Below are 23,314 nucleotides of genomic sequence, written 5' to 3' on the forward strand. Positions count from 1 at the left end.
ATTATAATTTTTATTAACTATATAGATTGATTATTATAATCAATTATATTATCATTTTGAAATGAAAAATGATTTTATAATGATGAGTTTGTAATGAAATTTAAATTATGATGGCATTATAATATTAAATTTCTCATGATTTTATATTATCATTATTTTTTAAGATTTTCTAATAAAAAAAGCTGATAAATTTTTTTATTTCTTAATAATTAAATGAAATTTAATTAATAATTTAATTAATAATTTTCTATATTACATAAGTTTTTATAATATTTATAATATTATGTATAATAATTCTTTAACATTAATATCATTAATGTTTTAAATTAATGATATATAATGATTATATATAATGATATTAATATATTAATTAATTAATATATCAATAATTTATTTAATATTATTTAATATTTAATATTGTTTTCAAAATATTATTTAAAAAATTATAACTATTAATTTTCCAATAATTTATTACATATATACGAATATACATATATCTCTACAAAAATGAACATTAATTAACACATTATATATACATATAAAAAGAATAAATATATTTCATGACTAGCATTATTTAAGCTCTTTTCAATATAATTTATCAGTTCAAAAGTACAAATTTTTTATTTTAATATTTTTTTTTGAATATATTAAATTTATACAATAATAATATTTGTAAAAAGTTTTAAAAAATCTATTATGCATTACGAATTAATAACAAAATAATTTATTTGAATGTTTTTTTTTTAATGTTCATTAATTCTTCATCATTCAATTATTAAAAATTTTTTGATATAAATACTAAAATATAAATAATAAAATTTCTTAATATTTTTAAATTGTTAAAAAGATATAATAAATAATAATTTACATAAATACTTTTTCTGATCTGTAAGCACAACAGTTCAATTGCTAAATAGTTTGGTTGGATTAGTTGTCTATATTCTTATCAATAAAGAATAGACACAATCCATTATTTGTCAACTATGCATGTTATTTTTAGTATTTTTTATAACAATATTATCTACATTCTATGTTGTGTTAAATTTCAATATCTATGAAATCATCAGAAGCATATCTCTACAATGCTTTTGTTTGGTGATTCTCTTTGGTCTCGAGACAAGACTAAAGATAGCATTATTTTTATCTTATACTTTGAAAGTGCTTTCCATTATATCATATATATCATAAGTATATTTAATAATTCAAATATATATTTTTGAAATAATAATATAATATAATATTATGATAAATTACAAATATATAACTTATTAATAAATATATATATAAATTATAATCAAGGTTAAAATTATTGTAATTTGTGGACAGCTTAGGAATGATTTTCTATCATGAACTTTCATTTTTATAAAATTTTGTATAATTCATATTATAAACCATGATAATATTATATAACATAATAAAAATGAAAAAAGAAAGATAATAAAATTATTTTGATATCAGAATAATTTGGAGAAGTATCTAGAATATTATTAAATACTATAATAAATATTATAAGTATTATAATAAATATACATTACAATTTAAAATATGGAATAAATTTCTAAATAATCAGTTCAAATTTGTATGAAAAATTTGTATGTAAAAGTTGCAAAATACTAAAATGCTACACATTATTAAAATACTATATCAATTAGTGGTCTTGAAATAACTTATTATAATGAATTTCAAGTACGTGATTAAAGTTAATATAATAATTAATTTATGTTCCCATATATGGAAGAACTATTATATACTACTTATTTTGTATCATTGAACATACATTGGCAGTTACCACATTTGATTCAGTCTGAAACAATATTATATAATTCATTTGAGTTGTGCTGGCGAGGAAGATCTATCATAAGACGGTGGCGGAGGTAAAGCTAATGATGGCGGTAAACTGGTAGTACTTGTCAAAGTAGAATCCAATTTTCGAGCTTCATGTTCTAATAATACTGCGTCTAATGATGGATCTTGTGCTACAGTTCTTAAAGAATCGCCTAAGGCTTGTCTTAATTGTTGCATTTCTCTACCTGCCCTTGAACTTCGTAAAACATATAATTGTCGACGTTTTATTTCTTGATTAAGTTGCTCGCGTAATAATTGTATCTATTATAATTTTATTTATTATAATTTTATTTATAAATATAATTATTTATAAAAATTATAGATATAAAAATAAAAAAAATATTAATACCTGATTTTCCAAACGCAAAACTTGTTGACGATGACTTTGTTCTCTTGCTTCTAACAATTTTTCAGCTTGTAATTGAGCTGCTCTAAGTCTTTCAATTTCGCCCGTTCTATCTCGATTAAAATCAAATACGGAATGTGTATGAGTGTAACTTGATTTCAATCTTATAAGTTCAGCTTCCTTCTCTGCAAGTTGTGTTTCTAATCTACGAACTTTCAATCTTAATTCTCTATTTTCTTGTTCATAATGATCTATATCGAAACTTGTGCCTAATAATTCTGTATGTGCTTTTTCATAACGTTCATAACTTTTGCTACGATTAGTTGATTTAAATAACGATAGTTGTCGTTCTAAATTACGTTTATCAGCTTCCAATAATTTCATCTAAAATATATAAAATTAATATTCAATATCAAATTTCAATATTTTTATTACAAATATATATTTACTTTATCATTAAGTGCTTCCATTTTTCCTCTCATTTCACTTCTCTCTCTTTGTGCTATTTGTAATTGTCGTAATAATTCTTCATCCTTGTTTGTATTTTCTTCCTGTATTGGATAGGTAACTATTCTTAATTGAGATTCTAAAGCACAACGTTGTACTTCGTTATTTGCCAATTCATTTTGAAGACGTGTAATTTGATCTGTTAATGTTTGATTTGTATGTTTAAGATCATTTAAAGATTGTTGCATCGATTCTATACGTTCAGATAAAATTCTACGTTCATTTTCAGCATTTGAAATTTGTTTTTGTAACTATAATTAAATCGTGATTAATAAATGAAATAGTTAATAGTAATATTCAAATATAATGTTATGTCTCTATAAATAATTTTTTTATGTCAATACCTGCTTATTCTTTTCATTAGAAGTTTGCAAAGTAGTTGTTAATTCCATAATATTATGCTGCATTGAATTAATTTCATTCTTTAATTCATTTTCTGTAGTAGATGCCTTTTCCAATGCAAGATTTAATTGTTCTACCATAGATTTCAATGAAGCACAACGTTCTTCTAAAGTTGTCATTGTTCGATTTTGTGTATCATTTCGTTCTTGTAATTTCTAAAAAAATATAATAAATGAGAAATAATATTCATAATGTAAATTAATTTTAATATAAATTAATTTTGAAATATTTTGAAATTAAACATTATGTATTTAACATACATGAATATTTGCATCTTTTTCTTGGAACATCATTTGCAATCTTTGAAGGTCACCTTCTAATGACATCCTTTGTAATTCTAATTTCGTAGCACGAGATTCGCTTTTACTAAGTTCTTCTTGTAAATTACGTTTTTCATTTTCTACTTTGTTTAAAACTTGTTTTAATTTATCTAGCTTTTCCTGCATAATTATTAATTATATAATAATAATAATAACTTAGAAAAATCTAATGTTCAAGAATTTTCTCACCTCAAATTGCATTTTTTCTTCAGAATTATTACTAATCATTAATTCAAGATTGATAATCTTCTCGCGTAATTGCTCGCATTCTTCTGACTTTAGTTGTAAAGCATTTAACTAAAATAAACTTATGAGTAACAAAATAGATAATCAAAATAATATAAATGAAATTTACCTGCATTTCATAGCCACTTTGTTTTTGAGAAAGTTTTACCTCTAATGAATTCTTTTCATCCTGAAGCATTCTTATATTTGTTAATAAAGTGTTTATTTGTAAATCAGATCTATTTTGAATCTCTTGATTTTCATCCAATTGTTTCTTCAAATTACATAATTCAGTTTTATAATCATCCTAAAATTTTAATAAATGTATTTTATTTTTATAAATTAAATATTTTAAACTACAGATGATGATTATATAGTTTTTTTTATTAATTACTCTTTCACGTTCGATTTGTGCTACTTGTTGCATAAGAGATCGTACACCTTTTCTAATAATCTCAGGATCAACATCAAGAATCACATCTCTACTAGAATCAATATGATCTTGAGCTGGATAATAAAAAAAATTATAAATATATAAATTAATTTTTCAAGTTATTTATATTGATATATGCAAATATATATACCTCTTGCTGGACTCCATCTTCTTGATGGACTCAATAATTTAAAGGGTATATTAACACTTCCATCCATTTGAATACCTGCAATTCGACGTAAAGTCGATCCCACACTATTTAATTTTTGTTCGATTTCTTTTTTTGCTATTTCTAATTGCGATAATTGTGCATCTAAAGCTCGAACTCGTCCTTCGGAACCTCCAAGACGTGCCTAATTAATTTAATGAATTATATCTTTCATTTTATTATTTTATTCTTTTTTATTGTTTTTTGTTACCTTCAGTTCTTGAATTTGTTGAGAAGCATCAGTTAAACAAACTTCTAAGTTATGTTTTTGATCCTCGAGTTTTCTTTCACGACATCGACTATCCTCAAGACGAACTACTAATTCTTGTTCTCTAACTCTCCACCGTTCATTCTCTTCATCTGCACGTGATCGCAATCTTCCAAGTTCTTGTCTTGTTACTTTTAGACTATTGTCAACATCCATTAACTGTTCAAAACATAAACATGAAAGAAAATATCATTTTAGTTAAAATATTTCATGTTTTACCTGTTTTTTTACTTGATGTAACTGTAATTGTAAACGTTCTCTTTCTTCTGTTTCGTTAGTTAATCGAGCTTGCAATTCTTTTTCATCATTTTGTGCTTGAGCATTACTTTGATGTGATTTTTGTAATTCATCTTGAGTAAAATGAAGTTGTTTTTGTAATTGCAATATTTCTTTCTCCATATCACGAATTTGTGCTTGAAGACGAGATCTCTCTGCATCTACATTTACTTTCATATCTTCCAGTGCTATAAAAAATATAAATCAACATAAATAAAATTTATATTATTATGATTTATATTATTATGTAGATTACCTGAAATTTTTTGATATGATTCTTCTAATATTCTATTTTGTTCTCTTTTTTCACTTTCAATGCGTTTTACATGCTCGCGTAATTCTTTATTACTACTATTATATTTTTCTTTTTCATACGTGGAATCACCTAATTGTCTTCTAATATCTACTAATTCTTTGCGTAATGTTTCGTTAAGATTTTCGGCTATAAATATATATTATATTTATTTATTTATATATTATATAAATATATATATAAATAAAATTTTATATAAATATGTAAATATACCATCTTTAAGTTTTCTAATAGTTTCATGCAATTGATTTTGTAAACTATCAACTTTATCTTCTGTCATATGTAATTGAACTTGCAATTCTTCAGATTCTCTTTGTGCTAATTCACGTTCTTTCCAGAGTTCTTCTATTTTTAGATCAAGTTTTATTTTTTCTTCATCAGTTTTTAATCTAGTTTCATCTAATTTTGTTTTAAGACGATTTAATTCATCACGTAATTGATTTATATTGTTACGCTCTTGTTCAGTTTTTACTGCAGCTTCTCGTTTGACTCGTTCTACATTATTTTTTTCTTCTTCCATTTCATGCAAAACAGTTTCAAGTTTTTCCATTAATGCTTGCTGATCATGGTGAGCTACAAGCAAAAAAAATTGTACCTAAGATTTTAATTTGATTTTCTATATTTTATTATACATACATATTTATTACCTATAAGAAGAGCTTGCTGTTTATCATTTTCTGCTCTAAGAAGAACTTCTTCATGTTGCTGACACAAATTTTCTATATGTTGTTGCATTTCATCTATTCTTTGCTGCAATTGATTTATTTCATTATCTTTTTCTCCAGTAACTTGCAAGAGAGATTGCTGAAGTCGTTTCTCTAAATTTATCTTTATTTGTTCCTGAAAATGAAAATTTGATTAATTTAATTGCATGTACTATGAAATGTCTACATTATAGCTATTATACTTTTTCTTCATTTAATTTTTTTATGTTTTCTTCACTATGTTTTTTCACGTTAGAAATAATTTGTTGAAATTCGGCTTCTTGATCGCCACTTTGTTGCGTTAAAGTTTGCTTTACTTCATGAATTCGTTTTTCGCTATTCTCCAGATCTTTCATTAATCTTTCTACTTGTCCTTTTAAGCTTTCTTGTTTTATTAAAAGCTCTTTCTGTTCCTTTTCTAATTGAGTCTTTTTCACGTGCATATTTTCTAGACTAGTTTGTGTATCAAATAAAACACCTTCTAATGTTTCTTTTTCACTACGCATTGAAGCAAGTTGCTCTTGTAATCTTTGTACTTCCTTTTCATTAGTTTCTAAGAGAACCTATAATAATAATAATAATAAACAATAATAATTGTATTTAGAAAAAATAATGCAATTTTTTAAAAATAATTATATGTATATATTATATACATATATAATTATTATATATAATTATTATATATATATAATTATTTTTATAATTTATATTTACTTGTTTTTCTTCATTATCTTTTACAAGATCTTCTAAATTCCGATTTATTCTTCCATTCATTTCATTTGCCTGTTCTAATCTTTGTTTGAGTCTCATCAATTCTTCATTTAATGTTTCTTTCTTTCGTGCTAAAACTGATAATTGATTATTGAAATCTCCACGTTCGCGTGTAACTTGTGCCAATTCTATTTCAATCTTCTCTTTTTCGATCTCCAGAAATTTCACTTTTTCATTCAAAGTTACTTTTTCTGATTCTAAATCAAGTCTAGTTTGTTCTGCTTGAAGTAATTCTTTTCTTAAGGAACCCAGATCACCTTGTTGATCCGTACATTGACTTGCTAATTTATTTTTTTCTTCTGTTACCTAAAATTGATAAAAAATTTCCAATAGCATATAAAATTTTGATAAAATTTTATTGAATTTTACCTTTTTTAATTCTTCTTGTAATCGCTGTTTCTCTTGTTCGTGATTGCTGCAAACTGTTTCTAGTTTCATTAAAACTTCTTGCACGTCTGATTTTTCTAATAATACACGTTCCAATTCTAATTCTAAATCACCTAAATAATAATAAAATTCAAAAAAATATTAATCTATATTAAATATCTGAATTATAAAAAATTATAATAAGAGATACCTTTGTTTTTTTCAATTTGTGAAATTAATCCATCTGTTTCTAATTTTTGTTGTTCTAACATATCTTTACTGAGATACGTTTTATTCAATTCTTCACGTAAAGTTAGTAATTCCTCTCTCATTTTACTGCATCTATCTTCTTCTGAACGCAAATTTAATTCCCTAGTAATTTAATTTGTAAATAAAACAATTGAATAAAATAACATAATTTTTACTTATCATACCTCAATTCTACATCTTTAGATAATCTATTGAGTTCACTTTGAAGATATAATTTTTCATCTTCTAGATTGTCGCAAATTTTTTGTAATTTGTTGTTAGCTTTTTGCAATTTTTCGCAATCATTGTTTAAATTCTCCATCTGAATATAAGTGTTATTAATATGAATGAAATATGAATATAAATAAAATATCATTTATTGAAATATATCTATGGAAAAAATATATATTATACCATATTATTAAGTTCTATCCTGGTTTTTTCAAGAGCATTTTTTTCTATTCTTATAGTATCAAGTCCTTTTTGTAACATATCTTTTTCTTGATTAAGTTGTGAACAGTGTAATCGAACTGCATCTAATTCAATAATCAGTTCTTCCGCTTTTTTCTCTAAAGTTTTAACATTCTCTTCCGCATTTTCGCATTGTTTACGAGTATTTTGTAGTTGTTCTTTATTAGTTTGCAATTTCACCTAATACAATAAATTGTACTATAATACATTAATTTTATAAATTAAATTTAATACTTTTAAAATTTACCAAAACATATGTTTATGTATATTTTATATATATATATATATATATATATATATAAAATATACATAAAATTTTTATACCTGAAGTTCATGTATAGTCAATTGATATTTATGGAGAGCCGCTTGTACAGCACTTATAGTACTTTCAGCAAAAGCTGGAATGGTGTTGCTTCTTGTACCTCTTTTCGGTGATTTTTGAGGAATTGGTCCAGTAGGTGATAAATGAAGATGAGGAGGTGCTTGAGTAGATTCAATTTCGCGACTTTCTGCATCTTGAATTACAGCATGTGCTATATCTCTCAATGCAGATTGTAAAATTTCTATATCATCTTGTAAACGTGTATTGCGATGAATTTCCGTTTCTGCTTCTCCACATCTTTCTTCCTAAATACAATCATTACTATTTTATATAAATAGCTTATAATTATTATTCTATTTAAATATATTATTTAAATAATTACCAAACTGTGAACATCACGAATGAGTTGATTGATTTTTTCTTCCTTTATACGAATTTCATTTTGAGCTATATCATACTGTTGTTTAAGTGTTATTAATTCTGTTTTTAAATCAGTTGTTATCTGTTCTTGTGCCTGTTGAACTTGTTGAGATATCTACAATATGATAAAATCATAATACAAATATTGAAACAAATTAAGAAAATAATATATATACCATTGGATGCATAGCTGCTTGCATTCTCATAGCAAATCCTGTATTATTACAAGCTGACGAAACATCATTAAAAGTAGAAATAATGTTATTTTTCATTTTTAATAGATCCCTTTCTGTACTAGATTTTATCTCTGCAAATAATCGTTTTACAGAAACAACATCGCGCCAAAGAATTAATAATCTGTTATGTTCTGAAGTATAATAATCATTAAAAGCTTGCTCTTCTTCTCTCCATTCTTCTTCTTTGATAGCTAATTCTTCTCTTAAAATATCCCAATCATTGCTTAATTTTTGTAGATCATTTGTAAGTGCTTCATTTGTTTGATGAGATTCTTCTAACTGATCTTTCAATGTTGTATTTAATTGCAGCAATTTTTCACATCTTAAATAAGAAAACAATAGTTATTTATTCTAATAATTTTCTCTCAGATATTTAAAAGAAAAAAATAGTACCTTTTACGTTCTTCACTTAATTTTTTTAGGGCAGTATCTAAATCATATATTTGTTCTTCACGTATTTCTCTTAGTGTTTGATGGGCTGCATCTAAAACAGAAGTTGTTGGAGGTGCAGAACTTACAACTTTATTAGAATCATATACTATAGATTCTGCCATTTGATTTTCTAATTCTGAACATTTTTGTTTATATTGCAATACCTAAAAAAAATATTAAATCATTAATATATCTTATATTATACAATTTATTTAAAAATTTACAATATCTACTTTGGCTTGTAAACGAGAAACAAGAGCAGCCTGGTGTTGTTGTGCTTGTCTATATGTATCCAAACGTCTTTTATAATTGGCTGCTTCTTCTTCAAGACGATGACGTAATTCATAGTTTTGTCTAACCAATGCATCTGGTGAAAGATCTTCTTCACTTAAACAATCTCCAGTTCCACTTAGTGTACTTCCTGTAGAATCCATTTTACTGCCTATGCCTTTCTCTATCTTCTTTATAAAATTACATTAAAAAATTTAAATGAAAAATTTAAAATTTAAATTCATTTTTCAAATCGATATTTTATAAAATTTTTTAAATTTTTATATTATTATATTTACAAATTATAATCGCATAACAAATTTATCATCACATCTATATAATTATAAAAGTATATTATATGTAATACAAAATTAAAAAGTAAATTTTAATATAGATAATATTTTTTACCATATTTATTAAATATTATCTTTTTTAATTACATCATTAAAAGATTACATAAATCTTTAATAAAATATAAAATAATATATTTATTTCTCATTTAGGTTATCTTTCTGTTTACTATTGCTTAGTATATGTATATGTATATATATATTTATGGGATATATAAATCATATACATAACGTCTGAAATTTCTATTTTTTTGAATTGATTACATTTACAATTAAATTTCAGATATAAAAATTCAACTTATAAAATATTAAATTATAAAATATAAATTAAATAGTGATTATAATAAAATCAATATTTTTTTTATTTTATTTCGATCTTAAATTATAATTTTTTAAATAATTGCTTAAAGAATTAAAATTGTACTTTGTTACTTAAAATTATTTATTTTTAATTTTTAATTATAAATTTCTCCAAATTTTCATTCAAATTTCTTCAATTAATAATTTTCTATCTTAATTTTGTATATTGAATAAAATTTTGTATACTGAATAGAAAGTAAAATATTTAATGCTAATTAAAAAAATACCTCTCTCATTCTACTAGGGCCTCTGAGAAACGGTGGTCGCCGCCTCTCCATCTGTCCTCTTGCTGATAATTGAGAAATATTTTTAGGCAATGGCTAGAACATATTTTTATATTATTTAAAATATTATCATTTTCCATCATTATATATTTATGTTTATTTTTCTATAATTAAAATTTATAAAACAGTTTTACTACATTAAATAAGGAAAATATTAATACATATCACTAAAACAAAGCAAAATAATTTATATATGATATTTTTGATGTGACTCTTTTCTTAACATGTATATTAGTGAGACAGAATAATAAAAAAGAATATATATATATATATATATATATATATATATATATAAAATATATATATATTGAAATAATTTTATATTAAATCCGTTTGATTTTTTTATAAAACTAATAAATAATAATAAAATATTTTTATTAATACGAAAAAAAAATGCATTTCTTACTTTTTCTTTCTTTTTCCTATTATATGTTTTCATTTCTTTTAAATGATTTCGAAAAATTGATATTCGCGCGAAAGATATAATTCCCAATTTTAAAAATTCCCCAAACAGAATTTTGGGTATTTTAATTGCTCAAAAGATCGATAAAAAAACGAACCGCATATAATCATATTTTCTGATTTTCTTTTTTCTTTATATCCGTATCCGATATCTGCGAATAGAAGCAGAATTGCCAGGTACCGAATGGCACCAATCGATATGTATATGGTCAAATTAACTCTTTGCGGAGGAGATATGAGAGGATATCATCTTCTGAATATGTTATTTTAACTTTTCTACACATAATTTTGCTTACAAATTTGTTTCTGAAAGATTTTAACGTGATCGGAATTAATATCAGAAATTCGACTGATGAATCGGAAAACATTTCTTAGATAATGTTTCTCTTATAATTTAAAGATAATTTCGTTTTTCTTTCATATTATTTCACTTTTTGCAATTAATCCTTTAATACAGTATTTATTAACCAATGTCTTATAATGTGAAAATTTTATTAAATATAAAAATATTTATAAGTAATGACAATGCGATAATCAAAAATTTTATTAGTTACAAAATGTTATTTTTATGAAATTGGATAAAAATTAATATTTATATTTTTTTTATATTTAGTAATATTTCTTAAATAAATAATTAACTATAATGATTATATTAAAATATATTGTTATTTTAAATAAATACAAATTTTTATTTTAAAAATTACATGTCAAAAAATTAACTAGTTTTAAATTAAAAACTTCTTGTATTTTTAAATTCTTTTCTTTTTTAAATATATCGCTAAACATATTGCCAAAAAGGTTAGGAAATACTATTCTAATAGAATATACAATTACATTCAATTAAACAAGTATGTAATAAAAAACAATTTTTCACTTAAAATTCACAAATTATTATTTGATTCATTATTATTTTTTCTACCTTGTTGCAAACAATATTAAACAAAAATAAAATCGGTAATAATATAATATAAATAAAACTTACTCATTTACTATAACTGTAAACAAAAAATATGTAATTTGGACAATCTACAAGTACTTAATAAAAAATTAAACAAAGATTGTTATTATGTGTTATATATATAAATTTCATTATTTTTTTATTATTTTAAATAAAAACATAAAATCCCATATCAAACTTGTACCTATTGGAATCTAAGTCCACAATTAGGATTTTGATCGGTGATTACTTGGAAAATTATATTATATTAATGATATAAATCATTTGGAACTTATTTTAAACTATATATTTATAGTTAATGATAAACAGTAATCGATTTTAATAGTGATAATATTAATAATACTAGCTTAAAAAGAGATAATAATTTAATATAATCAATCTCATATCAATTTGAAAAATTTAATGTATTGCACACAACATGAAAAATCATTGTTTGAGCAATTCTTCCTAAGAAGTTTGCAGCTAGACTAATAATTACAAGATAAATTGCTTCGAGTATATTCAATTTTCCTTGTCGATAGTAATAAATTAGATCGTGCTCGTTGATGTTTAAAAGTTTTTGAACCACGACAATTTGTTTAATCACGTATCTAGCTTGAAACGATATTCAGTTTGAAACTCGAGATAATTACTCGTCGTAATTACAAGATATCAGGAAACAATGAAATTTATGGAATTTAACGATGGTTTATTTTAAATAAAATTATTGTGATTTTCAAATATATTCAATACGATATCGATATTTTCAATTATTGAAGTATGATTATATGATATATGTATTATTTCAAAAAATTAGAAATGGATAAAAATTGAAAAACTTTTTACAATTTAAAAAAATTGATTTGAATTATAAAAAAAAAGTCTTTTAATTTAGCTAAAAATTTAATCAAAAGAAGTTTCTAATTTAATTAGAAGAAAAAGCCTAGTTTGATATTGGATAATACTTCGATATATTCTAAAAATATGACATTGATGCCATTATCAGTTTTCGTATATAAAAACATAAAATAAAAACAATAAAACATTAATAAAACATTTTCATCGTTAGTAGAAATAATTTTGTTGGAATAATTATAATTATAATTAGTATAAAAACTTATATTATTTGATCATTACAAATTATTAAATCTGTAATCGATACAGATTGTAGTTTGAACTATGTCAAAGAGACGAAGGAAGCGAATGAACCGGATTAAACTACACACATGCATATCTGAACAAGTTTTTACAGACAGTGGTTCCGTGGGTCATTGAGATTTCACCTCTTCCATCGTATTCTTCTCTTTTTTCTCACATTATTCCACTACTGATAATATTGTATATATACATACATATATAACTTTTCGTTGTTCTTCCATGGAGGGATAGGTTAGGATTCATTTTCTTCGTTTCTCTTTTTTTTTTCTCTCAGTCAATATTATATATAATATTAAAATCGTTATATTTTTATCTTTATATTATAATTATATTATTATGTATTTGTTATTTAAAATATGATAATGAAGAATATCGACAAAAAAAAATGAGAGCGTTTTGGTAATTGAAAAGATACAAAAGTATTGGTTTTTTTTAGCACTATTGATACCCCGATAATGACGTATTTCGAATCATTCGATTTATTTTAATCATTTTTTCTTTTTTCGTAAGAAATATCAATTGGTCATTGTATTTTTATTTATGATGCAATTTTGAAAAGAAAAAAAGAATAATAATAATTCTAGAACAATGAAAACAATTAGATATTTGATATTAAAGAATCAAATACTAAATGATGATTAAAATACAATTGAACAATTTTAAATATATATTATCGAAAAATTAACTATTGCATATGAGAAATGGTGTGAAGATAATACAACAGAAATTTTCTTCAAACCTTGCAGGTAAATGCATCGAATAAGCATAGCGTGAGAGAATTCAGGCTCGTTGCACGAAAATTCACGGTCACATAGTTTCACAAAGAGACACTTATGCTTGTCCTTGACCATATGTGAATGAATTTCGATTACATTTGAATACTGAATTGATTCATTACATATTGATGATGAAAAAAATTCGTAAAATTAAAAAGAAAATAAAAATTTGTTTTTTTATTTTTGACATCTAATTTTAGCAGATTCAAGAAAAATTTTCTAATATTGTAAGAATACAATTATAAATAAAATATGTTATTGCTTATTTTATTAATAACATTAATAAAAAATAACAAAAATGAGAAGAAAAATATTTCATGTTTAAATAAACTATATATCACTAATCGATATTTTTAAATAATGACAATTATTTATTGTATAATTTATATAATCTTATTGTCAACTTATTTTCATTAAATCTTTACATGTACATATATAATACTTCTAAAAGTAATCACAATTTCTATTTAATCTAGATATAGATCATACTATTAAAAAAGTTATCAGCGAATAATTGTAGAATTTAATAAAAAATGTATGAAAGTATTATCGAACGTAGTTTCGTTCTAAAACGCAGACACAATGATAAACGATGATTTATAAGTGGAAAAAAATGATATAATGCATATATTAAGATGAATAATGGTCAATGTACAAATAGATATTAGATTTCATGCATGAATTCATATATGGACTACTATCAAGGCGCCATCTCAAATCTTTCTAATATTATTCAAATAATTGCATTATTTCAAAAATCGAAGATTACGTCTTTTTATTTCTTTGTTGCATCTTCATTATGGATCATTAAAGAAACAAGCATGCAAATGCAGGTTATATTTATAACAAGTCGTCGCGTTAAATTAATGTACCACTGTATCAAAAACTCATTAACTAATAAGAACAGGGAGACGTGACGAAGCGAACGTCTTGCCGGGGAAATTACCACGGTCAATGTTCATCGTTCGTCCGGTTCACGTGCTAAGCGATACGATTCACGCAATGTGAAGAAACGATTGCGATATTTAATCAAAAAATATGAACCAACTACATGTGATTAATTTTTTGCAAATTGATTAAATTTTTTTCTTCTTCCTTACTACCATTCTTCTTATTTTTTCTATTTGAACTCCATCTGAAATAGAATAATAGTGATAAAATATAAAAAAAATTAAAAACATAAAATTACTGTATTAAAAGGTTAAATTATTAGTACAAGTGAGAGATAATAAGTTTTATTTGATATACAATATATATCAGTTTCCTTTTTTATTTCAATTTTAATTTATTTCGAATGAAATGTCCAAACATAAAAACTTTTTACGATAAAGTGTTATAATGATTACGTTAAGTAATATCGATTAGTTTTTAAAAGCGACATATTACTGATTATAAAGTGTATAAAGCATATTTTGCATACTCATATTTTATTTATTGCTTTCTTATGACACACAATATGCAACTTTGATTACTATATTATTATTATATTATATTTTCCGATGACAATTTTTTAGAATTTTTTTTTCTTTTCTGATTATTCAAGAATATTTGAGACATATGTTTGTAAGGAAAAGAAAAATATAGTTTTAAGAAATATGTGATACAGAAGTCTCGATAAGCCAATCAGCACGTGGTAAACTAGTGAATTTCTGTGGCACGTGATAGAACCAACCCTAATCATGAAGTCCGGGCAAATTATTATAATCGAACACGTGTCACCCCTTCACCAATGCGTCATACTTCTGCGAAACTGGCCATTGGTCAAACCATAAAAAAAATCATTATTCCTACGTAAACTAGAAGTAGCATTTTTAATCATTCCACAATTTCACTGCCATTAAAAATATAAATAATATGTAAAAGATTTGACAAATTAATAAATATAATAATCAAACAAAATTAATGATAAAAGTTTGAAATTAATTTATACTTGTTCCAATGATCAAATTCAAATTTTTTAATTTAAATTTTTATAATTATCAATTTAAATAGTTAATTTAAAGATAGACAAATCAGAAATCACTATCTGCGGAACGATGGAAACATGAGAGTACCAGTGTCGAGTTCATTTACTCAATTCTATCGACCAGTGCACTGGGTTTTAGTTAATGGAAGGAATCAATCAATTCTTGCCGCCTACGAAACTAGTTAACCAGTAATGCTAATTATCTCATTTCTCCGAGTTTATTGCACTTGGAAACGATCGAAGATTTTGTTGATTAATTGCAAACGCTATCGAGACTACACTTCAGAATTAATTTCTCTTTGTGCAACGCAATCAAGTTAGAACATAGGATTTAACTCATTTTCCATAGTAACATATATTATGAGTGTTTAAATTTATTTTTTTCTATTTTTATAAAAATAATATATATTATTCAAGAACGTGTTTTATAAATAATAAAAAAATAAAACAGAAAATAAAATTTTATGGAAGATTTCGTAAGAAAAATAATCAATTAAATATAAAAAATATATTGCGAAAAAACTAAAACTTAAAATTATAAAATCAATATTTGATTAATTATTAGATTAATTAATGATTTTTTTCATCTTTTAAAGTTAAGTTTTTAACATTTTTTCAATTATTAAAAATATTATACGAAAAATAAAGATATAAAAAAAAATCCTGAAAAATATGAAAATAAAAATAAAGTAAATAAAAAATATACTAAAATTTACTGTTCTACCAATAAAAAGAAAGATTCAATATTCGCTTGTTTAATATTTTAATATATATTGTGTTGACATTGAGGAATTAATGAAGGATTAATTGCATGATATACATTTAGACCTGTTGGATCAATTCGCTAATAAATCATCGAAGAAAACAACATAAATAAATATAAAGATCTTAATGGACATCCATATATAGGCAAATGAAATTGTATGTTCTAATCTCGATTATTTTTCCCGCAACAACTCACCCGTGACATCTTGACTTAGCAATAAGATGACGAATATCAACGATAACGGCCGTTGGACGGAGGATGGCTGGCGGCGATACAGTTTCTCCAGGGCCTCTTAGCACCCGACGAGGTTAGGTTTGGATACGCGTTCGACGCGGGCGAATGGCTGGCCTTCACTGAACCACCGACGACGCCGACCTCGATGTCGGCATTGGTAAAACGGCGTCGGCGTCGGCGTTGCGATGCTTCTACCGATCTCGATTGCGTGTGATCGCGTGCTTAAATCGTGTCCATGTAATTCTACCTCAATCCAAAGACTAAGTTGGTTTCGCTCAGGTACGACGTTGTTTCGGTAGTATCGTAAACTTAGTTTTGTCGATTAATATACAGTTAACTGTTCTCGTGATAACGTACTTGACATGTAATGTCGCGCAATTTAAGAGAGGCAAAATTTTATAGGTAATATATATTTTCCAACCACTTCCTATGGATTTCGTTTATACACGTACTTTATTTTGAGTACTTAGGAAGAAATGGAATTGTAATATCGGTACAATTAATTAGTGGTATAATGCAGTCCAACTGATCTATACTGTAAATTAATTGAATCACAATAAATGTTAATTTTTTTCTTTCTACACAAATTTTATATTTTATAATTTGAACGCTTTTATTCCAATTGTTCTAACAATTTTCACATTTATGCAATTTGCAATCACAACATTATATTCAGTTATTCTTTATTGTATCCTATACTCGATTTCACTCTAAAATATTTTGTTATTATTTTTCTCGTCATAAATCGGTTTTTTTCATATTATTGATAGAAATATTATGGTGTAACATCATTTTATTTGGTATCGTTTACTCATTATTTTATTTTTAAAAATTAAATTAAGTGGTTTGAAATTAATTACATAAAACTTAAGTACTTGATAATACTTAATATATCAGAAGCTTGAAAATGGAAATTATCTATTATATATTTGGAAAAATTTTACAATCGCATTTACTATATTTGTGAAAAATGTTCGAAATCTATCATTTATCATCGATATATCATCATTTATATGATTAAAAAAACGATAATTGAATTTTTCATTTATTGAAAATTAATCTAATTTATTAATTTCTTATATTTTTAAATTCTTTTATTTTAGCATTAACGTATATTCTAAGAAATGAGATCATACGATTCTTGAATGACAAATTTTTTCACGTAACTACTTAATAAACCAGGAAGTTCCGGTTTGCATGGGCCATTGTACTATCGTTTCGTGCACGAGAGGAGAAAACATATTTCTACCGATTTGTTATTCGTCGAACTTGTCGTCGGAGGAAATCTGTGGCTGGTACCCTTGGAATAATAATTTCTCGATCTTTGTATACTTTCTGCTTTGGGAAAAACTTTTATCCAATCATTTTATCCGATCACGACACTCAAGCTTTACAGAAATTGTGACAAATCAAAGATTTATGATTAACAATGTCATCGAACAGAAAGGAATTATCATTCGTCATTAATTTTTTAATAAATAAATTAAGGTTATAAGATAAATTTATAACAGTAAATTATTTAATATAATATTTAATATAATATAATAGCAAGGAATAAAATATAAAGGTAAGATTCTTTTTTGTTATTAATGAATTCTAATAACAAATAAAATTGTGTTCTATAATAATATTTAACCTGTTAGAAATCTGAATTTAATTAATTTCAATTTTTTTTTTATCACAAACTACATAAAAATTATTTTTATTAGTTTTATGAATTTATAAATTTTATAAATTTTCATTCATTAATTTGTATGAGGTTTAAAAAAATAATATGAAATAAATATATCAGAAAAAGAATTTTATCAAAATACATTCTTAATTGTTATTGATAACACAAGGAATTATCATTACGAACATTACAATAAATTAAAGTTATTTATTCGATGTGGTTTTCCATAAACATAAACTCGATAATGAAATCCTCTAGAATATTTCGATTTGAATTTAATTTTAATGAAATTATATCCTATTCCACCGGATGTCACCCACATGGCTCCATTGTTCTCGTCAGATAGAGAATCTACTCCTATACACGTGATTGTCACATCGGCTGGTCCATACTCTGCCTCCACTTCCTGTAACCAAGTAAGGAAAAAATCAGTACTTCTACGACATCTTTTTGCTTAATTTATATTTGTTAATTGTTTACATTTATACTTTATATTTGTAAAACATCATCGATAAAATTTCGGATCTTTTTTTTTATTATTCTCTATTGAAAAATATTTAAATTTTACGTTATTATATGATAATAAAAATAATTGAATATTTTAATCGATTAATTTTACAATGTAGAAAATTTATACATACATTAATACATTATAAATATGTTATAAATACTATAATATTTTAAAGAACAATGTTAATTATGGATTTCTGTATAAAAATTATCTTATATTTAACTTAATTTTAATTGCAAATCAAATTTCAAATAAAAATTCTTATTAAAAATTTCAAACATTTGAAATTTAATGAAAAAGTTTTAAAAATATTCAAAAATGGTTAAAATTATTTTTTTTTTCTTTTTACAGATAATTTCCATATATTCTAATATTTTAAAATTATTTCTGTTTATGTTAAGCTTAGACATTAATATCGAAATAATATTTAATTTATATGTATACGTTGACAAATATCTATGATATTCGCATGTCATAGACACCGGGTTATCGACATCACTTGCAATTATAGAGTTAGAGTAGTATACATACTTGATATGCACCGATCCTGTACGGTCTTCTGACGTCATACTCCCAGATAAGTTCCTCGTCTGTTCTTCGTTGACACTGCTCTTTTTTATATGCAACAACGATGATTAGTAAATTGAACAGGAGAAAAAATACGACGAATTTCATTCTCTCGTTTAGATTTTAAACACACGAATATAGCACTTGATTTCCATTAAAATATTTTCACCATCTGACTAATCGAACACGGCAATTGTGTCGTCAATTACTCGAAATTTCCAATAATCATTTGATGAATAGATGGAAAACACCGTTTATTATCGAAGAAACTGATGCTGCGTGTAGCACTAACAACCGGTCTGTATTAATAGCCGACCATCGATACACCGAAAGTTCCCCCTTCTGGTTACAATATTTGTTCTTGTTGCACTCTGCCGGACGCTTCTTCGACGTCGCAGAGATTAGATACAACCATGGTATCTTACATCATGTTCCTCGCGCCTGTTACTTCGACTTTATCAATTTTATATCAATACGATTCAACTATATGTCTATTATTTGATGTTATATATAATGATGTTAGAAATTATTATTAAATTTTTTTTTTTTTAGGAATATCTGAAAAATATTAAGCTTAAGGATTAAACTTTATAAGCATATATAATTTGAAGTAAGCATAAAGAATTATACATGTTTATCTTATGTTGTATCAATAATTTTATCAAATTCATCTTTTTTTTCTTAATTATTTAAGCCCAAAAATAAATTGCACAATCTCACTTACGATTTCTTTTACATATTTCTTATCGTCACTGATATTAAGAATTATTTTTGTCAGACAATCTTGAAATATTTTGCGTAAAAGAAATAATAGAACTGGGAATTTTTATAGGATGATGTTAAACAACATGATTTCTATAAGTTGTAAAGTAAATTGTAAATAAGTTGTAAATTGAAACTATTCTTTTATATTTACGTAAGTAATGAATGAAACTATGCGTCTTAAGTAGAATAAAGTCGCAATGATCAGACATCGAACAAAGTTTCGCATTGCTTCACGATAAGACAAAATTCATATCAATTTAAAATATATAAAATATTTTATTTTGATGAGTAAAAAATGTCAGAGAATTTTCTATATCTTCCTTTTAATCGGAAAAATTGTATAATTATTTTTTTTTAACAATTTTTTTTGTCCATTATGACAAAAAATTGTATATTATTTTAGTCACTGTTTTAATGTATTTAAAATGTGTCTCCTTATTATGCAATATGATTATACATGATTTTCGACATAATATCAATGTGTTTTTTTATACATTTTGATAACGCGAATAAACTATATTTTATTGTAATTCATCTCATTCAGTTTCGTATATTCTAATACGTCATGATAATGCTATAATTAATTTTCATGAGAATTATTCCTGAATTTATAAAAATTATAAATTATTACATTATTTAATTATCTCTTTTTTTATAATAATATGAATCTTAATAATCGATAGATAATCGATAGATAATCGATAGATAAAATGTTAGAGAAGAATCGCATCGTTGCATTAAACTTTTTTCTCGCTGAAAATTGGCAGTAAGGTGTAAGTGGCGGCAATAACCGAACCATTGGTATGCAAGTCAGGTGAATTTGTTCTCACAGAGAACCGTACCTGGAACCACGTGGTACGCGTTGGCTAAGAAAATGACTTTCCTTCTTGTTATTTCTAGTTAAATCAAGTTAAGGGTTTTTAAGTTTCCTTTTACCATACCTTTTCAGTTATAATGGGACCACACTATATAAATTTCAATAAATTTCTATAAAAGAAACAAAGAAAAATAATATGTAATTTTAAAATGTCTTTTAAACTCTATATATATATATATATACATATATATATATATATGAATATATATGTATATAGATATACGTAATATTAATATAGTATAATAAATATAATATATAATAAAAAATCAAAAATATATATTTTTAATTAATTATAAATATATATGTATACGGATTATAAATGCAAATATATATACTTACATATATATTAGTCGTATATCTCATATATCTCTTCAAATATGATTGTATATATATATATTTTCAATCTGTATATAAAATGAACCGTATATGATGATTGCATTAAAAGAAAAAAATAAATTTAATATTCATATATTTTACACATCAATTTACAAAAAATATTCATATTAAATTGTCTGCTTCTAAATTATTTAGCTTTTATCATATTTTTCATTAAAATTACTCATGTAATAATCAAAGTGATATGACTCTATATATATATATATATATAGATTTTTTTTTGGGGTATTTTGAATGATTAAATTTATTATTGTAATAATTTATTATTAAATTTTTCTGTGAATGATAAATTATTTGTTTCAAAATTCAAAAATTAAAATCTAAATTATTTTTAGAAAAAAAAGAAATTCTATTATATGCTATTTTCGGATGAAACATATATATATATATATATAAAAAGAATTGTTTGCGTATTGATTTATTTCACGTCCGTCGTCAAGGAACTGCATTTCAATATTATCGCATGATAAGATTGCGTTACACATTTGGTCACTGTATCTTTTGATCTGCTTTTATCCCATTTCATTCTAATATAACATTTATTTTATCTATAATTTATACAAGTTATTAATAATATTTACAATGATTACTAATTTTTTTGTTATTTTCTTGCGAGAAGAAAATATCACGTAATTATAAAAATCTATGATATCCTATTTAATTGATTCGCATTATTGATCGAAAAGTTTTATAACTCATTTATTTCATTTTGATTAGTTAAGTTATTTAAATTCATCAAATTTAAAGAAAGTCATGTAACTTTTTAATACGAATTCATTATTTTGATTTTTTTATTTATTTGTCATAAAATATATAAGAATATATTTATAATTCGGAATATTATTATTAATTTCAATAAATCTGGAAGAAACAGAACTTATAAATGAGATGGATCATTCACATAATTTCTAACTATTTGATATTATAATTTTTAATTTATTTCAATTCTATATGTTGCGTTCACAAATTTATTAAATAAATCACATTTATTTAATGTATATTTCATTTCTTTAATTTGTATTAAATATAGCAATTTCTTGTTTATAATTTTATTTTTGTAAAATCTAAAAATATATTTTATTAAGATTTCATAATATATCAATTTAAAAAAAATATATTAATTAAAATTATTTTTAATAATTTCCAATCCAAAATTTGTTACTATATTATATAATTTCAGAATGGCTTCTTTTTTCTTTAAAAATAGGATATTTGAACTTGTTGATAAAAACAAGTTAGTTGAACAATATTTTTAAATCAAAAATTTATGTTATATATCTTCAGTACTATAATATATAATATATATGTACATAAATTTCTTTTTCTATATTTTTTTTATGTAGAGTATATATTGTAATTTTTTTAAATATATGAAATAGAAAAAAATGTTTCATATAAATATATCATATAAATTATATCTTTATTTCTATTGAAAAAAATAATTTTGAAATAATTATTTTTAAATATCAAATAATTTATATAATATAGAAAAATACAAGTTAATTCAGTGAATTTCTTATTTTATATTAATGTATAATTTGATATAAATATTAATGTAAAAATTTGAAAAATATTGATTAAAACTAAATTAACAAATTTTTATCATAGTAAAAAAGAAAAATAATCTTATCGTTAAAAAAAAGAAAAAATTAGCAATAAAGTTATATGTTTAAATAGTCGACAACAGCTGACAATAATTGATAAAGATTTGCCGAGAAGGAAAAGGAAAGAAAAGATGAGAGAAGGAAAAAAGAAAGCAGATGACTGATAATACCGACATTTCTCGAACTGAGTGACCTCTGTCTCTCAAAGTCCATTAAGTGCCCTCAAGTCACCCTATCATATACAT

The 23,314-nt window shown here is 23.8% G+C and overlaps 2 protein-coding genes and 1 long non-coding RNA gene across 7 annotated transcripts; 1 reads left to right on the top strand and 2 right to left on the bottom strand.

Moving 5' to 3' along the window:
• Positions 1 to 452: 452 nt before the first annotated feature.
• On the bottom strand, positions 453 to 17,258 carry LOC108000490 (rootletin). 5 transcript variants are annotated; one of them, XM_062086431.1, is made up of 27 exons: positions 16,639 to 17,258; positions 10,322 to 10,414; positions 9,348 to 9,572; positions 9,076 to 9,278; positions 8,623 to 9,004; positions 8,409 to 8,561; positions 8,029 to 8,331; positions 7,648 to 7,884; positions 7,419 to 7,555; positions 7,196 to 7,356; positions 6,988 to 7,118; positions 6,562 to 6,924; positions 6,051 to 6,410; positions 5,791 to 5,983; positions 5,357 to 5,716; positions 5,087 to 5,272; positions 4,774 to 5,018; positions 4,498 to 4,713; positions 4,230 to 4,431; positions 4,040 to 4,152; positions 3,776 to 3,952; positions 3,610 to 3,717; positions 3,361 to 3,540; positions 3,043 to 3,255; positions 2,641 to 2,949; positions 2,195 to 2,575; positions 453 to 2,106 (listed from the first exon to the last, which is right to left on the bottom strand). In XM_062086431.1, exons 1-27 carry the CDS (start codon positions 16,645 to 16,647, stop codon positions 1,825 to 1,827), a joined length of 5,922 nt encoding a protein of 1,973 aa, XP_061942415.1. In that variant the 5' UTR covers positions 16,648 to 17,258; the 3' UTR covers positions 453 to 1,824. The 5 variants fall into 5 exon arrangements, with proteins under 5 accessions (XP_061942415.1, XP_061942416.1, XP_061942414.1 ...); XM_062086432.1 differs by having other exon boundaries at positions 3,610 to 3,696; positions 9,348 to 9,575; XM_062086430.1 differs by having other exon boundaries at positions 9,348 to 9,575.
• LOC133667486 (uncharacterized) lies at positions 16,970 to 18,178 on the top strand. Its single transcript, XR_009833045.1, has 2 exons — positions 16,970 to 17,079; positions 17,781 to 18,178. It is a non-coding gene; the product is annotated as an uncharacterized LOC133667486 (long non-coding RNA).
• A 283-nt stretch (positions 18,179 to 18,461) lies between these two features.
• LOC108000277 (uncharacterized) lies at positions 18,462 to 19,941 on the bottom strand. Its single transcript, XM_017060518.3, has 2 exons — positions 19,392 to 19,941; positions 18,462 to 18,755 (listed from the first exon to the last, which is right to left on the bottom strand). Exons 1-2 carry the CDS (start codon positions 19,533 to 19,535, stop codon positions 18,537 to 18,539), a joined length of 363 nt encoding a protein of 120 aa, XP_016916007.1. The 5' UTR covers positions 19,536 to 19,941; the 3' UTR covers positions 18,462 to 18,536.
• Positions 19,942 to 23,314: the final 3,373 nt, after the last annotated feature.

The sequence above is a fragment of the Apis cerana genome, linkage group LG16 (assembly GCF_029169275.1).
Source record: "Apis cerana isolate GH-2021 linkage group LG16, AcerK_1.0, whole genome shotgun sequence".
Taxonomy (NCBI): domain Eukaryota; kingdom Metazoa; phylum Arthropoda; class Insecta; order Hymenoptera; family Apidae; genus Apis; species Apis cerana.

Excerpts from the sequence above, each read along its gene's own strand:
- LOC108000490 (XM_062086430.1), bottom strand. Across the intron at positions 5,273-5,356 it reads TATTAGAAAACTTAAAGATG|CCGAAAATCTTAACGAAACA; the intron begins GTATATTTACAT and ends ATATATTTATAG. Across the intron at positions 2,576-2,640 it reads TGGAAGCACTTAATGATAAA|ATGAAATTATTGGAAGCTGA; the intron begins GTAAATATATAT and ends TATATATTTTAG.
- LOC108000277 (XM_017060518.3), bottom strand. The coding sequence starts at position 19,535 with ATGAAATTCGTCGTATTTTTTCTCCTGTTCAATTTACTAATCATCGTT. Across the intron at positions 18,756-19,391 it reads ACAGGATCGGTGCATATCAA|GAAGTGGAGGCAGAGTATGG; the intron begins GTATGTATACTA and ends ACTTGGTTACAG.